Here is a 17,410-nt window from a genome sequence, read left to right on the forward strand (position 1 = left end):
AGAATCATTGCATTGTTATTTTTGTGTTATTTATATACTATTATAGTACGTATTCATATTTTGAATTAGCTTTTATTTTCATTTATTTATTTTCAGTATTCATTAAAAAATGTTACTAGTATTTTTATTTCAATTTTATTAAATTAGCACTTCAACTTAAACATATTTTATTTCTAATATAATTGTCAGGGCAAAAGTGTTTCAGCCTTTATTGAGATAGTGAAGACAGGAAGCAAAGTGGGATCAGGAAAGGTCCGCGACCCAGAACTCGATCTCGGGTCACCCGGAGTGCAACCGCACTACATGTCAGAGTGCTGACCATGAGGCTATCAGCTTCATCGTTTATGTTTTACATGTAATTTTTTTTTAATCCTATTTTACTTCAACTTTATTTCATTTATAATATATAAATAAATCATGTAGAACTCTATTAGTGGCTATTCCAGTCACTGTTCGTTTCAGTCAGGGTGACAGTTAGATAGAAGAATAGCAGGTGTGTAATCTGATTGGAGCCGCCTCTCAGCCATCCTCACAGTCACTCTAAATGTCTGACATCTGGCTCATTACAGTTCATTTCCTTTTTCCTGATCAGTAGCATAACGTTACACAAACAAGCTGCAGTACCTCTAAGGATCACCAGATGACAGTGTTTGTGTGTACGTGTGGGTGCATTTGTCCCAGAGGTTCTTGGTAATCGATACATTGCCTGCCTCCAGTGCGCAATCAGAATAGAAACAGAAATAAACAGATTGAACCTGCTTGTTTCAATGGGTTGTCTTGCACTTGCACCATCTTTCCTCTCTTTTCTTATACTATTTCTTTGTTCACCGGTCCATTTCACAAATTATCCATTTTACTAGATCTGTTTTCTCTGAAAATAGGATGCAGGACAGGTTTTTGCATAATTGTTTTTTCTTAATTTCTGGGGGTAAACAGAATGCCATAGAATGAGGCCATAGAGTGCTCTGTCTGAATTTGCTACACACAGTTTGCATTGCAAACATTAGTAATATTGCGTTCATTTTTATTCCCACAAACGTGTGTGTCTCTTATTTGTTTTTGTTTTATTTGCAGTTTTATGAAAATTAATCTTCCAAATTAGTCTTGATGTTGTGGTTCAAGTACCTTGGTGAGATCCATCTGGCCATTATCCAGTGCTACACTATTCTTTACATCTGGGTTTGTAGGTGGAGGCTGAGGAGAGGTGGCAGGACCTGAGAGATACAATAAAATATGATAAATATCTTATATCCACAGCATCCTAAAATATGAATCAGTTATGCATTATTCCCCAGTGGATACCAAATAAATGTGTTTAGAGTAATCTAAAATTAAAAATGGAAATTTATAGTTCTGAAATAAAGGTCATAAAAGTATAAAATAAAATAAAGTATTTGAAAGTATAACAATCAAACTTAAATATTAGGTGTTAGTATGAGACTGAGATGGTAGAATCACTTATCAACCAAGTTATATCCACTCTTTCATCTCCAATCATGAGCAAGCAAACAGAGTCAACCAGTTCATTTTCATATAATACCCACAAGGATACCACACAGGACGTCATTAATGCACCAGAAGTAGTTCCGACCTCCAAATAATGGTTTGAATGAGGACATTCTGTTTACAGAATAATTCATAACAGAAAAAAATTAGCTTTGCATTTCTCCTGTGGTATCTTTCAGAACAACAGCCCAATTGACTTCCTTTGTAAATGCATTACTGTAGACACACCTTTTACAAAATCAGAATGACTTAATTCTATCCACAGAGCTCACCCGTTTTATCCATAGAGTGAGGTTCACTCTGTCTCCTGCCAGACTCGGTGAGGGATTTGACCATAGGCAGCAGGTTGTTCCTCTTTTTGTCGCTCTGGTGATGATGCCTCTTCAGAAGTGCCTCTCGAACCTTCATTCTTACACTGTCATCCAGTTCATGAGCTGCCTCCTGATGGTCAAGCACCAAATCTACACACAACAAATTATACATACACATGACAACACAAATGTACATCAGACAATGTATATACAGAATAATATTGAATAATTTAAAGTGACAATGTCTTGTTTTGCAAGATTTCACTGTATGGTGATGATGATCAACCTATTTAGGACTGAAAATGCTAAATATTGCAGTACTTTTACTAACTCTCACATTCTCTTATTCTTTGAAACCTCCCACAATTCCAGTTGGAGCTGATGCAGCACTGTTAATCTGCATCACTCACTTCTTTCCTCCACTCCAACCTTTACAGTGTAATTAATCTCTCAGGCTCTCCCTGTCCTTCCCTTTCTCCGGCATTAATCTTGTTCCTACCACTGCTGCAACATTGATCAAAACAGTCATGCCTCAATGAGACACAGGTTACATTATCAGTATGTTAGACTTTAATGGCCAATGTAAGAATTAGGTATTCGAAATTTGTTGCATGGTTGCAGCCAACTTTGATGGGAACTTCTGACTCAAATATTCACAATTATTGCTGACTTCTATGTGATATTTAATTTTTTGTATTAAATTAAATATAGTTGCCCCAGTCTTTTTTGTAGTGTTATCTGAAAAGTGATGTGTGTAATGAGTGCCACTAGTGGCACCAAACGGAATTGCAAATATTACTATTGTTTCCAAACAGGGGTGCGTTTCCCAAAAGTATCGTTGGCCAACTATGATCGCAATTTCCATTGAAATCTATTGGTAACGACGGAACTTGCGACCATAGTTGGCTTTGGGAAATGCACCCCAGGTTGTCCCGACCCAACTTATGCAGTGGACATTTCAAGCCATTCAAACATGCACAATTGTAAAAGAACTGCAACAGTTTTTATACTCTTTTAAAAATCAACCCAACAAATGAAACTTTTATAGTTGTCTCTGCACATTAAATGAGATTTTAACACTGAAGAATTTACACATTTACACATTTAACCTTTAATCGAAAATGTTCCTTCTTTCATTTAAGGGCTGCTAACAGCCATACCTCTTTTATCAATCTAAGTACCTATGAGTGTAATGAGTGTTTGCGTTTGTCTATCACCAGCATGAGTGGGAGTGTGAGGTTGCAGTACGTGTGAAGTTACAGGTGGGCCTAAAATACTGCAGGACAAACACACACTTGTCACACTGCTGTACTTTTCCTTAGTAAATGTGTACTGAATAAATATAACTTTGTCAGGCTCAATCAGATCCAGATCGTGATCAGACTGTTAAAGATGACCTATTATGCTTTTTTACATTTTCAACTTTCTTTAGTATCTTGCTGTTTGAGCATGAAAAAGTCACTCCAAAGAGAGTTATTCTTTATATCAGTGAGCACTGTTTCTGAATTCCCTGAAACGCCTCGATTATAGTCTTGAGTTTTCTTCTGTACACATCACAATATTCCTTATTTAAATCATTCCTGCCCAATGCATACACAAAAAAGGGGCGGAGCCTGGTTGAGTTGCCGTAGTAGTGTGTTGTCACCATGTCCAAGAGATTCTGTTATGGTAAGGGGTGTCACATTTCCAAAACACGCTCAAAGTGGTTGGCCAATCACAACATTGGTCCAGCTGACCAATCAAAGCGATTCATAGAGACCGGAACTAAACAGAGCGTCACTGACAGACTGCTGCAACAATGTAAAATATGTGAAAAGTAATGTTTTTTGAACATTCAAGCCTGTAAAGCTATTCTAGAAGGCCCCAAAAATATAACTTTGCAAAAGGGCATAATATGACCTCTTTAAACCAAATTCATGTTGAGCAAGCATTTAATATACTGACATTGTGTTAATCTGATACAACAATACCATTAAAAAAGGTGTAATGTGTTATATATTTTCAATGTTAAAATTCGTCCTTTCCCAGTTAAATGTGCAAAGCGCCATACCCACTGATTTCTGACTGACCTGCAATTTCCTCGATGCAGTTGGCCTTCATGTCCAATAGGACAGTTCCATTTATGATGCAGCTTCGTAACTCAAACAGGCTATGGAGAGAGAGTGTAGCTACGTACGGCTTACTCCATCTCTCCCCGCCATCTTCCACATCCTCCTCAAATTTTAGCCACCTGAGAAGTATTTAAAGAAAAAAGAGACTCATATAGACAGTCTCTTACTTTGAGTAGTATAGTACCAAAAAAACATAATAATGTAACATAATAGATATTTTATATTTTCCAAGTAATATTTTGCACATATTTATAATATCATTTTTATACAATAAATGGGGTATTTATGCATGAAAATAAATAGCTGCCTTTTAAATATTAAGATGGGGGGTCCCAAGCATGTGGATGTTCATATTTTGGGGTCTGTGCCATCTAAAAGATTCAAAACCCCTGAGTTAACGTACATTTTGGCACTGAATATCCTGTTGCAGGATAGGAAATGTGTTGACATTAAGAAACATCTTCTTACCTAGCAGTTTCCTTCCACTCCGCATCTTTGCCACCTTTAACACAGATTTCGTCAAGTTCTGTAAAGAGCTCATGTGCCACATGCTCATCATCCTCTTCAGTGCCCAGAATAAATTGAACCCTCTGGGATGGAGTATCTGAGAAAGAGAGATAGGAAGAATGAGAGCCACAGACAAGAGTATATTTGTAAAACTTTTTCATTTTCACTGTGAGAGAGGAAACAGAGGAAGGAAGCACAGTAAACAAAAGTCTCACCAGAGCAATTTTCAGTGTTTGTTATCATAAATATGAGTTCATGCTTTTAGAATTTGAGGGCTCAAGGGGATGATGCTGAGAGGATGCAGGGTAAGTAGGGTATTGAACCTTTTTATGATACAGTTGATACCCTGTGCTTCAGAAAGATTCATTTAACCTTAACTATCTGTCAATCTGTTTCTTAGCTTGGTGGATTTTCAGTGACTCTCTCTGTCTTTGCTATCCCAAAGGCTTACATAATTGGCAGTTTATTACACGGCTCTGTGGAATACTTGATTCTGATTGGTCAATCACGCCATCCAGTGGTATGTTATTCCCAGATAACAGCCACTGAAAACAGATAACGCAGGCTCATCCGGGTTAGCAGCGCTATACGCTTGCTAGGAACGGTTTTTCTTCATGAAAGTTTTGCTTTTGGTGAGCTAATAAAATATTAAAACTCATTTGAATCAATATTTTGTGTACAGTTATTTAATTATGCCATCCAGTATTGTGGACTCGCTCTCTCTTGTTTCATACAAACGCAGCTGCTGCCATTTTGTGACTATTGTTTTGTACACTGTTGGATTATAGGATAACAAACAGGTACGATTTTAAAAGTTGAATCTGAAATCAATATCTCTTGTCCCCATAATTATTTATGAGGCGAAATGCTGTGTAATATGTGACTATATACCGTATCCCTTAAATGTCCGTCTAGTTTGAACTTGCCGCGCTAGCAACTGCTCGCTCTGCGGAAGCTTTGTGTTTAAAGAGCTAATAAAATATTTAGACTCAGATTAATTTTTTGTGTCTAATTATTCACTTACATGGCAAGTAGCCGTGTGATAAGCGGGATAATGTACATCCAGCTGGTTGTTATCTGAGAATAAACCCCTTCAGGCTTATGCTTGGCGAAAATAAGTAACTGGGAATATTGTGTCTAAAATGTATTCAGTATTACTCAGTATTAACTAACTTATTTTCTATGAAGGACTAAAAATGACAGAACGAAAAATAAATAAATAAATAAATAAATAAAAGTAGAAATAAATAAATAAATGCAGAAATAATAGTGAAAATAAATACATTTTGGTAATATAAATGGCTATTTCTGTATTTTTACATGTATTTATTTATTTATTTATGCATTTCTATATGTATTTATTTATGTATTTATACATTTATTTATATATTTATGTATTTATATATGTATTTATTTATATATGTATTTATTTATACATTTATTAATTTCTGTATTTCCACATTTCTACATTTATTTTTCCCTGCGCATGTATGCTAATTGACCAATGGCTAAGCCACGCCCCCAAACGCGATGAGCCAATCACAGTACGCATAGCTAACCCAATACACTCGGACATTCTCTGCTTCCTCGTCCATTGCAATGCATTGCGGTTATCAGTTTTCATTCGTTTTTATGTTTTTTCTTGTCATTTTGGCTTTTAAACAGCGTGTGTGTGTGATTTTGGTTGGGTGACAGTTGTAGGTTACAGTTTGACAAGAGTTTACAGTTTGACAAAAGCACAATGTTGTGTTTTACACAAATATAAGTAGGCTAAACACTTTGCAGTTTTAATTATGTCCTGTATGAACAAAATGGAGTATGTTTTTATGTTTCCACTGTTCGATCGCGCCCGCTCTCTGACACACACACACAGACACACAAACACACACACATTCCAGCAATGCAATCTTGACATCGCAGCCTGTTCATTATTCTGCGCTCACACCAAACGCGAATAGAGCGTCAAATTCGCGCGTATCCGCGTCTAGTTCGACGCTTGAACATTTTGAATCCAAAGCGAATAGGACGCGCGTATAAAGCGAGCGTTTGAAGCGAAATGGCACCAAACTATAACGTTTACACTGTGAACTGTCTGTAAATCTTTGTTCTGGAGCTGAAGCTTATCGACCTTCTCAACAATAAAATTATTAATATAACCCTCCAATTCATATTTAAGGCCCTTTTGGTGACATCGAGATGATATATAATCTTTCTGTCTCCAAAAAATCATCAATTGCCTCCTGTGAAATGTCTCCTACTGTGACAGCTGCCAAAGCGCACGTTAACGAATGTTGACTGTTTGTCCGAGTGAGTGGAGGGGGCGTGGCTTAGCCATTGGTCAATTAGCATACATGCGCAGGGAAAAATAAATGTAGAAATGTGGAAATACATAAATAAATAAATGTAGAAATGTGGAAATACAGAAATAAATAAATGTAGAAATGTGGAAATACAAAAATAAATAAATATAGGAATAAATAAATGTATAAATAAATACATATATAAATAAATAAATATATAAATACATAAATATATAAATAAATGTATAAATACATAAATAAATACATATAGAAATGCATAAATAAATAAATAAATACATGTAAAAATACAGAAATAGCCATTTATGTTACCAAAATGTATTTATTTTCACTATTATTTCTGCATTTATTTATTTATTTCTACTTTTATTTATTTATTTTTCGTTCTGTCATTTTTAGTCCTTCATAATTTTCCACTTGATTGCTTTATAAAAGCAATATCACATATAATTCATTTAATTCTCCAGATTCACCTTCCTGCGAACAAACCTACAAGCGATTGCTTGACTTGTTACCCAGGCGGTTGTTGTTCTCACCGTGTGACGCTGAGGTACTTTCTGTGTTCCCGTCTTCCTGAGCTACGCTTTCAGCCCTCATTCTCTCAGATCTCCTGCGGTGTTTGGAGCTGTGTGGCCGGTGATGACGGTGAGACTCCCTGCCCATGGGCATCCGCACACCAACAAACAAAGTCCTGTGACCTGAGAAAAGTGATAGAGGGATGATTTTTTCCAGTTAATATTACTGTATTGAGCTGTGAGCTATATCACATGAATAACTGAATATGTGTGTGTGATTATGTACAAACCCTCTAGCTCTTCTTTCTCATAATGGATATTCAGAACTGAGCTGGTGCCACCATGGTCCACCACTGCTTCCTCATCAGGCCTCTGAAAGACACATGCTTACTTAGTGAGTGTGTAAATAAGTACATACAGTATCATAGACTTCCTAACACTAAATAATTTTTTTTCATTAAAAACAGTAGGCCTATTGTTTATTTGTGTTTTTTCTATTTGTGGATATCACACAAATGTATCATTGTGGGGACTTCCCATTGATTTCTGTTGTTTATTTTAATCCCCTCAACCTTATGCTGAAACCTTTCATTTTGAATGCAATCTGTGTTGTGTCAGGAATTTTTGAAGGAATTGATTTTGTTTTGTTTATTTTTCATTAATAATATTTTTTCATTTTGTCCATAATTTGTTAGTATCAGAAGTTGAGTTTGTTTGTATCTAGGCAATTCAGTTTTTACTGATTATTGAAATAAAATATTTGTTTTTACTCAGTCCGAAGTATAATTTCCATTCCCTTTGTACTTTGTACATTACTTTTAGGCCACACACAATTAATTTAAACCTGAATTTAACAGACAACAGCATTTCATATGAGGGTTCTTTCTTTGTGCAGTGCTCAGATGATAAATGTGTTTGAGAGAAAAACAGACTTAAGAGTTATTACAGGCCTGGGAATGAATAAGCTGACATTTACTGTTCTAAGCAAAGTTGTGTTGTTCTGCTTTCTTATCAAGCTTCAAGGGTTCAAATCACAATTTTTAGTTGCCTACTTTATTTCCATGAGGTCTTCTTCTCATGTTTTTGTTGTTGTTGTATAGTCATAATTTATTAACATAAACATCAATTTCACATTGCCATTTTCCTCTTTCTCTCTGACCCTCATTAGAAGTAAAGTGATCTTTAAAACACATGTACGTTTTTAATTTAATTTCATTTATGAAAGTTACAAAAGGTTTTTACAGTACAGTACATCACAAGACTGCTAATAAAAAGATCTTTATCAAAAGATAATTCAATTTTTTTCTTCACCTTTTGACCCTTTATCTGTAATTGAGATAAATTAAAAGAGGCACCTTAAAAATATTACCAAATTAAAACTTTCATCAAGCTTTCATCGTAGTATTAACAATTTTCACTCTGTCCAAGGGTGTCAAATTCAGTTCCTGTCCTGCAGATTTTAGCTCCATCGCTAATTAAACACACAAATGAGCTAATCAAGGTCTTCAGTGTTATTCTAGAAACTTCCAGGCAGGTGTTTTGGAGCTGGTTAGAGCTAAACTCTGTAAGACAGTGGCCCTCCAGGAGCAGAGTTTGACACATGTGCTCTAGAGTCTCTATATGGGAGGCCGGATGGGACGAAATACATTAAAACACTTATGTATGGTGCCTGAGAAAAACACGCTGTCCTAATTTATCACTATCTGTTGTCAGATGAGATGTTGTCAGACATTATGTCAGTGTAATTAAGTAAAAAGTCTCTCACCTTACCTGTTTATACCGTGCTGAGTGTGCACGCGCCTCGCAAATGCGGAGGCTTCCACTATGAAATCACGAGCATTAAACTTCGTAGTTACGTTGTAAATTAGTAATTCATGGTCTTAGTATTACCAAAAAGTTCCAATAAATTGAGTAACGGGTACATCGTGTGTTAGCTGGGAAGGATGCAGGTGATGTTCATTCTATTCATCAGAATTAGTGTCCAAATTGAATTAACAGTTTATGTTAGTATTGTTTATTTACCGTAGTATCTGTAGTTTCCAAAATACGACTTTATTTTCACTTATTTTGTTATTTTCTATGTTTTTAATGACCGTGGTGGCTCATATCAACTTACTAACTTTATTGTATTAACTAAAACTAGTTTGGGACTGCCATAGCCTTATACTTGTTCATCGTTAGTGATTTTCTTACACTTTATGTTTTATGTTGTGTGTGGCAACATTTTAAATAAGAAATAAATTTGCTTGGTTTTTAAAAGCAAATTTATATTTGGTCAAAATTTAACTGATTGACTCTGGAAACCTATGACACAAAATAATACATGTAACGTTCGGCCTACAGTAGGCTAGATGAATATTGCAAGATCCTGTGACAGTTTTGTTATGTTATGAAGACATCCAAAATAGATGCTCAATGGCACATTTAATTAAATAAAGTAATATAAAATAAACTTGCCTATATAAGCATAAGATCTTCTTGCCTGACTTTGTGATTGCCTGTGCCCAGTACCTCCAAACAGACAGAGGCCACTGATATTTATTTGGCTTCCTATTCTTCACTTCCTTCTTTACATTTGTCTCTGTTTGTGTGTGTGTGTATGTACGCGTGTGTGAAATATATCCCACTGGGATGCTGCTATCTTTCCATGACAGAGATGATTCATCAATGTGTTTTCACGTCTGTCCTCTGCAGGAACACAAGCCTATAATTCAAATAAATCCATCTGAACATTTTGTGCTTACAAAAAAAAAAAAAAAAAAAAAAAATCAGAAGGTGCAGATATTTTCACGGACTAAACAGTGCAGTACAATAATAATAGATTCAAGTGAAAGGATTCCTCGAGTGAACCCATTTGCTTTAAAATGATCTATGAGAGCATTACTTGTTGACCGCCATACTTGGAAATGTTGCTCTGTTCTGTTTTAGCTTGAGGCTTCTGTATGTTTAATCTGTGAGGTATTGATTGACAGTCGTGTGTGGATCAGCATTGAGGTCATTCTTTACATTGTGTGTCACACCAGTAGCTTTCCATTTTAGAGGATCCGTCTTGTTTCCAACATCCCAACTAATATATAATTATCCTACACTCATCTTATCAAGGTCCTCCAGAACTGTAATTATTACAGGCTTAAGAACAATTGCATAAAATGATGAAAGTTTCTTAGCTTCCCTAATCCCACTGTGATTTTAATGTTTTTAACATGCATTTCCAGGTAATAGATGTTACATGGCTGCATGAATATACCTCACTTCTATGTGTAACATTCTGTTTGTCTGAATGTTTAGTGGTAGTGCTTTAAAATGGATGACTTTAAATGTATATAAAATAGAAATATAGGCCTATTTTAAATTGACTAGATAAATATACAGTAAACCTCAATAATCAACTGGTTGTTTTTCAGTGTATTTGTTCTCTTTCTCTTTATTTTATTCTATTGTTATGCAATCATAATCATAATTAAATTACAGTCTTAAACAGAGGGAAGTCATAAAATGTCTCATTCAGACTGCCATGTTGCCCTTGTCATGAATCATCTGAGTAGTTATTGTCATTAAAACACTTACCCAAGGGGCAGGAGAAAATAGAGATGGAGCTATCTGAACATATTAATTAATTTTTTATCATCTGCTCTGTGCTACTGTTTTCCTACTCCTCCTCTCTCAATCTCTCCTTGTCTTTCTCCCTTTATTGGTCTGACATGAGCATATACCCTAATCAAAATAATAACAGAACACTTGAGCTGACTAGACCGCTCCTGTGTCACCTAGTTACCTGTCTGTGTGTACAGTATGTGTGTCACTCACAAAGAGATTTTCCACTGGCAAAATGACCTCTTCTTACCTCTCCTTATCACCAGGCAACAATTATACAGTCCCTGATCAAAGACACATACAAGCAACGTCTGTACTTGATGGAAACCTTGATTGTGACTTTATTTCTCTTCTATCTTGCAATAGTGAGCTATGAAAACAGTTGCGAGACAGAAAGTCAGAAATGTATTTCTTGTCATTTTTATAGCCCACAATGTGACTTGATATCTCACAAATGTGACTTTGTTATTTCTCACATTTGGGGCCAGTAAATTATACTTTTACTCAGCAAGGATGCATTTAATTGATCATAACAGTTAAGAGACTTATAATGTTACAAACAATTTCTACTTCAAATAAATGCTGTCCTTTTTAACTTTCTATCCATCAACAATGTATCACAGTTTCCACAAAAATATTTTTCCACAATAACTTTTGAACAGTAGAGTATATCTTTATTTCGCACAGTGTGACTGTACATCCCACTTTATTTCTAATTTTAAACTCACTGGTAATTGTGATTTAAAAAAAAAAAACTCTGAGGCAGAAAGATAATTAATTAATAATTCCTAGTTTATAGAGGACACTACAGTGTGTGCTGGTGCACGTGTCGCTTAGGCTGCGGGTACATGAATATTGCCCTTTTGCCTTCAAAGGTCACATGGGCTATTTTCTTGCCCTTCCTCCTCCTCCTCTTCCTCACTCGCTCTCCAGCACATTGCTTTGACAGTTATGTTAGTAATCTTGACACAGACCACTACCCCTGCCACTACCAGATGCTCTTGTCTGCCTGAACAGATACACTGACACATGTATACAGTAGACATGCACAAACCATAACATCATTTCCTCTCTGAAGTGAATGCTTTATGTTGTTCGAAAGTGAGGGGCAGAGTGTATGTTATTGATTGATTAGCCTACTTTTAATTTTTCAATAAACCACTAAAAGCATACTTTTGGGAGAGATAGTCAACCCTGCTGTATGAGTAACTCTCCATGTACTAACAGTATTTAGACTAGGAAATAAAGAATTGTGGTAAGAGTGAGAAAGTTGCTGTAGTACCTGTTCCTCTGGGCAGAATGACTCATTTATTAGTCAATACCATCTCAACCTTCCTATCACAATAATATTTTGTATGACATCATGTTCATCAGGGGCATATTTTTAAAAAATAAAGGGTAGTTTATGTGTGGTTGCATATAACAATATGTGCATTTGTACCGTGTGTGACAAGTTTTTGTGTTTTTATTTCAAAATACACAAGATTTTCCTCAAATAGCACATAACAATGGCTTTAGTTCACAGACTTTACAGTGTATGTGTATGTGTGTGTGTGAGTACTTGTTCATGCAGCAGTAATAAAAAAGTACCATGGTATTACCATGATCTTGTACATGGTACCATGTTAATAATATGTTTTGGCATGTCAGTCAAATTAAATTCCATGGTATTCTTTAAAGTACAATGTAAAATGCCATTGAGATTAAATCACTGAGTACCATTCAAGTGCAATGGTATTACCTATCATCTGATATCGTCACACCATAGAACCTTGACAATATGTTTTGTAATGGTGTCTCTGTATTTTTTCATTTTTTATGGTCACATTATATTTGTATTCATCAGTTGAAGGAAATATTTCGCTGCTGGATGTTTGAATTCCTCAATTTTTTTTTTATACAGAACTGAACCATATTAAAGAGGCCATTATTCTTATTATTTTATATTATAATTATATTAAAATATACATTAAGAGGCTAATGCTATTGTAGTGTCACAAATAATGGTGGTGTAACTATCATGCATTGTTTTCAGTTAAACTTATTAACCCTGGACAAAGACTGCCTTTTCTTGCCGAACTATTTTGAATGGATGTAAGCAAAGTACCTTATGTAACTTTTCATATTCTCTGAAATCTCTTTAAAAATGACAGTCAGAAACAAAAGTGACCAAATGAGAGAAAGAGAGACATTGAAAGGCGTGAAGAGACCACAGCATTAGACAGATGGTGATAACAAAATTAGGAAACTTAAAGGCAATGTATCTCTAAGCCAGGACATTGTTAATGATTTTCTTACAATAATAAATATAAAGGGCTTGAATAGAAAGAGATATCATCATGGGCAAAAGTATTGGGATCGCATATACTAAATATGAAGTTGGTCCCCCTTTGCAGCTATAACAACATCCACTTTTCTTAAAAGGCTTTCCACAAGATTTTTGAGTGTTTCTGTGGAAATTTTTGCCCATTCATCCAGTAGAGCATTTGTGAGGTCAGGCACTGATGTTGGACCTGGCTCGCAATCTCCGTTCCAGTTCATCCCAACAGTGTTCGATGGGGTTGAGGTCATGGGCTCAGTGTGAGCCAGTCAAGTTCTTCCACACCAAACTCATTCAACCATGTCTTTATGGACTTTGTTCACTGTGGCACAGTCATGCTGGAATAAAAAAGGGCCTTCACCAATCTGTTCCCACAAAGTTAGAAAACATAGCATTGTCCAAAATGTCGTGGTATGCTGAATCATTAAGTTTTCCTTTCACTAGAAGTAAGGGGCCAAACCCAACCCCTGAAAAACAGCCCCATCCCATTATCCCTCCTCCACCAAACTTTACAGTTGTCACAATGCTGTCAAGCAAGTAGCCTAACATTCTCCTGGTATCTGCCAAACCCAAACTCGGTCATCAGATTGCCAAACCAAGAAGCGTGATTCGTCACTCCACAGAACACGTTTTCACTGCTTCAGAGTGCAGTGGTGGCGTGCTTTACACCACTGCATCCAAAGCTTGGCATTGTACTTGGTGACGTGAGGCTTGCTTGCAGCTTCTCGCCCATGGCAACCCATTCCACAAAGTTCCCGCCACACAGGTTTTTTGCTGATATTAAGGCCAGTGGAAGTTTAAAACTCATCAGCTATGGAATCAGGGTTGGTGACTTTATGTGGTCTTCTGTTTCGTGGCTGAGTTCCTAAACATTTCGTCTGCAATAATACCACTTACAGTTGCCAGTGGAATATCTGGCAGGGGAGAAATTTCATGAACTGACTTGCAAAGGTGGCATTCTATCACACTATGCTTGAGTTTACTGAGCACTTCAGAACGACCCATTTTTTTCACAAATGTTTGTAAATGCAGACTGCATGGTTAGGTGCTTGATTTTATACACCTGTGGTAAAGGGTCTGATTGAAACACTTGAATTTAATAATTAAGAGGTGTGTCCCAATACTTTTGTCCATATAATGTGTGAATGTATATTTATTTATTTACACACAAAAACTTGATTGGTCCGCTATCTTTGTGGGGACTCTCCATAGACATAATGTACTGTATTGTTTATACTGTACAAACTGTATATTCTATCCCCTTACACTAACCCTACCCCTAAACCTACCCATCACAGAAAACTTTCTGCATTTTTACATTTTAAGGAAAATCTCATTCTGTATGTATAAGCTTGTTTCCTCATGGGGACCTAAAGTCATTGTGCATTCAGGTTGAAGTCCCCTCCAGGATAGAAAAACAAACGCACACACACACAGTATATATATTTTTTCACAGTTGTACATTAGGTGTATTTTATCTTTGCAAAATGGACACTGTAAGCAAGCTGTAGTTTTATCATAAATGAAGAATGAATATGACCATTTTTGTTATTTAGCTTATTAGTGCTCATTAGTGTTTAAAAAAATCTGTTTTAAAACTTTTCATGATAAATCTTTGATCGAAATGATCTTTTAAATGCATTACATAAAATCTCGCAGGTATAGAAATTGTATTTCTCTAGAAAAACAACTGATGTATGAAAAGAAATCTGGAAAGTTTCAGGCTGCAATTAACGTAATGGACATATTGAGCCAAGTCAGATCTGTGGAAAAAAAGGCAGACAGTTCTGAATGGTTTGCTCTCATTCACTCTCTCTACTTAGAGTGTCTGTATAAACACACGTTTTTCAACAAATGGAAAAACTATCGATCAGTTTCTCTGAGGCTTTACACATGCTCTTTCTCTCAACAGTCACTATCCACTGGATGATAAAGTTTTCTCATATTCAGAAGTACCTTTGGGTAAACTCTATTCTCATATTTTTATTTTACATAATATTTGTTCCCTTTTTGTCTCATATTGAATCCCTCAAGCAGTTGTTATGAAACTTCTGAATGGAATAGATCACCCAAAAATGAAAGTGTTATCAAACTAATTCATACGAATTGTATATTCTAAATTTTTTAAGTTATTATTCGCTTAAAATCTTGACAATTGCTCTAACTTTCCTTGGCGCATTCATGAGAGAAGCAGCAATGCCAGATTTATCAACAAATGTTTTTTTGAGACCGATTTTATCAATGAATCAGTTGATCTATTCAATGACTCAATGATCCAGCTGTAGTTGTTAATAACCCACTTGAAAGGGAAATCAATCAGTGAATAATGACTGTTCTGTCTGTTCGTTGCACACATAAAGCCATTGTATGGATTCAGAAGAATTGGAATGTAACACACAAGTCATATGGGTGACTTTTATGATACTTTTGCATCTTTTTTTAAAAGCTCAAGGGCACATTAAGTTTGTTGTAACTGTATGTACAAGAGTGACCAATATATTATTCAAATGTTTTCCTTTTTTGTTCCACAGATGAAAGTCAGACGGGTTTGGAACGACATGAGGGTGAGTAAAAGATGGATTTTTATTTATGGGTGAATTAATCCTTTACTTTGGCGCTGAATAACTGCACCAATGACGCTGTTGCCGAGAGAGAGAGAGAGAGAGAGAGAGAGAGAGAGAGAGAGAGAGAGAGAGAGAGGATGGCGTCAAGGTCATTTGAGGGTAACGGGGTACACTGACAGTAAGAGCGCCCCAAAGGAAGCCATATTTTGCACAATAATCCTATTAGATGCAACCCTATCAAATGCTGAAAGCTTTAATTTCTCAATCAATTTACGATGCTATACGTGCAGCTTCTTGGTGCATTAGTATAATGGATTGTAAATTATACATTATGTGCTATTTCTATCCAGCGCTCTCATACTCAACCCATCGCAAAAACCCAGTGCGGATGCCTCCGCAAGAACGCCCATCAGCCTTCCCCAAGACAAGCTCAAGTCAATTGACGCGAATAATAAACGAATGATGCGAGCTGTTGTCCCTGGCAATATGAATACTGCTGCAGCACGTGCCTGTAACGCTGCAATAATACACATCCACGCGCGGAGCACAATGAGATAATATCGCATAATAATCTGTTAAAATCACATACATGTTAAAAATTGGAACGGTCTGCTTTTAAAGGGAATAGAAATTATACACCGTAAGTGCAGCGTCGATAAGATATTTGTGGCAATGGGGGCGAGAGGGAACACACAGTACTATTGATCCCTGCACTAATGGGGCGCCCGGATGTGTTTGTAGGCTATTCCATTTGAGATTAAAAGGCAATCTTAGGTTTGATTTATCATTTATGACATAATAGGGTAAGTGAGATACACAACAGCACACTGCAGATTGTTTGCTACAGCAGATACCGTATTCTAAGATAGCCTACTGGAGGAATAAACCAAATAAACAGGCATGTGCAATAAACTTATGTGCTATTTCTATCCTGCGCTCTCATACTCAACCCATTACAAAATGACAGTGCGGATCCCCCTGCAAGAACGCCCATCAGCCTTCCCCAAGACATACGGGGAGAAATTCTTATTAAATAATTGAACTACCTGATAGCTCAGCATGCTCTCCTGGTCGCTGTTTTCGGCAGGCATGGTTAACTCCGTTTTAAAGCTGAGTCGATTGCAGCTTCCACGGAAAGAATACAGCGACGCGGCTCAGATAACAGTTCCTATTGAGAAACTCCAGATCAATTGATGCATATATAGGATTAGAGCGGGAGACATTAAGTAGCCTATTCTTGATCCCGTCTGAAACACGTTGAGAGATACACACGCACTCGTCCTGTGTACACACTTTAATGCCGTTGTTAGGCGCGCGCTCTCCAGGACTTGGAAAGAGGTACAGACCGTGGCAGCATCATATGTCGTCCAGCCAATCAGAGAGCTCGAACTGGGACTGTTGCTGAAGCTGTAATTCGATTGATGCGGTTTTGCACCTACAGAAAAAGCGCCAGAAATAGTTTATGAATGTAGTAATAAATGTACAATTTATGAGGGCGAAAAATAAACAGTATCTCAAGCGAAGTATACATCGTATTTTGAGACACATTGCGCTACAGTTTTTAGAGAAAAATCATTATTTAGTGACAAAGTAAACTATCTCAAAGACTCAAACTGAACACGGGTTTGATTTTTGTGTTAAGTGTCTTTCACTTGGCACTCACT

General features: G+C 36.4%; 2 protein-coding genes across 5 annotated transcripts in view; one reads left to right on the forward strand and one right to left on the reverse strand.

The window, feature by feature from the left end:
• slc4a8 (solute carrier family 4 member 8) overlaps window positions 1–17,058 on the reverse strand; it is a 28,259-nt gene extending 11,201 nt beyond the window's left edge. The window contains exons 1-7 of one of the 2 annotated variants that reach the window (XM_084129155.1): window positions 16,793–17,058; window positions 7,559–7,640; window positions 7,290–7,451; window positions 4,397–4,532; window positions 3,887–4,047; window positions 1,779–1,967; window positions 1,126–1,214 (exon numbers count right to left, since the gene is read on the reverse strand). In XM_084129155.1, coding sequence (XP_083985281.1) covers window positions 1,126–1,214; window positions 1,779–1,967; window positions 3,887–4,047; window positions 4,397–4,532; window positions 7,290–7,451; window positions 7,559–7,640; window positions 16,793–16,837 — 864 coding nt within the window. In that variant the 5' untranslated portion in view covers window positions 16,838–17,058. The remainder of the gene's footprint in view (window positions 1–1,125; window positions 1,215–1,778; window positions 1,968–3,886; window positions 4,048–4,396; window positions 4,533–7,289; window positions 7,452–7,558; window positions 7,641–16,792) is intronic. The other variant, XM_084129156.1, reaches the window with a different exon arrangement.
• ttll3 (tubulin tyrosine ligase-like family, member 3) overlaps window positions 1–17,410 on the forward strand; it is a 34,748-nt gene that overhangs the window by 4,254 nt on the left and 13,084 nt on the right. For all 3 annotated transcript variants that reach the window (XM_084129168.1, XM_084129171.1, XM_084129172.1), the window contains exon 2: window positions 15,714–15,746. The gene's annotated coding sequence lies outside the window, so the exon portion shown is untranslated. The remainder of the gene's footprint in view (window positions 1–15,713; window positions 15,747–17,410) is intronic.

The sequence above is a fragment of the Abramis brama genome (genome assembly GCF_963993115.1).
Source record: "Abramis brama genome assembly, chromosome: 11".
NCBI classification, from domain to species: Eukaryota; Metazoa; Chordata; class Actinopteri; order Cypriniformes; family Leuciscidae; genus Abramis; species Abramis brama.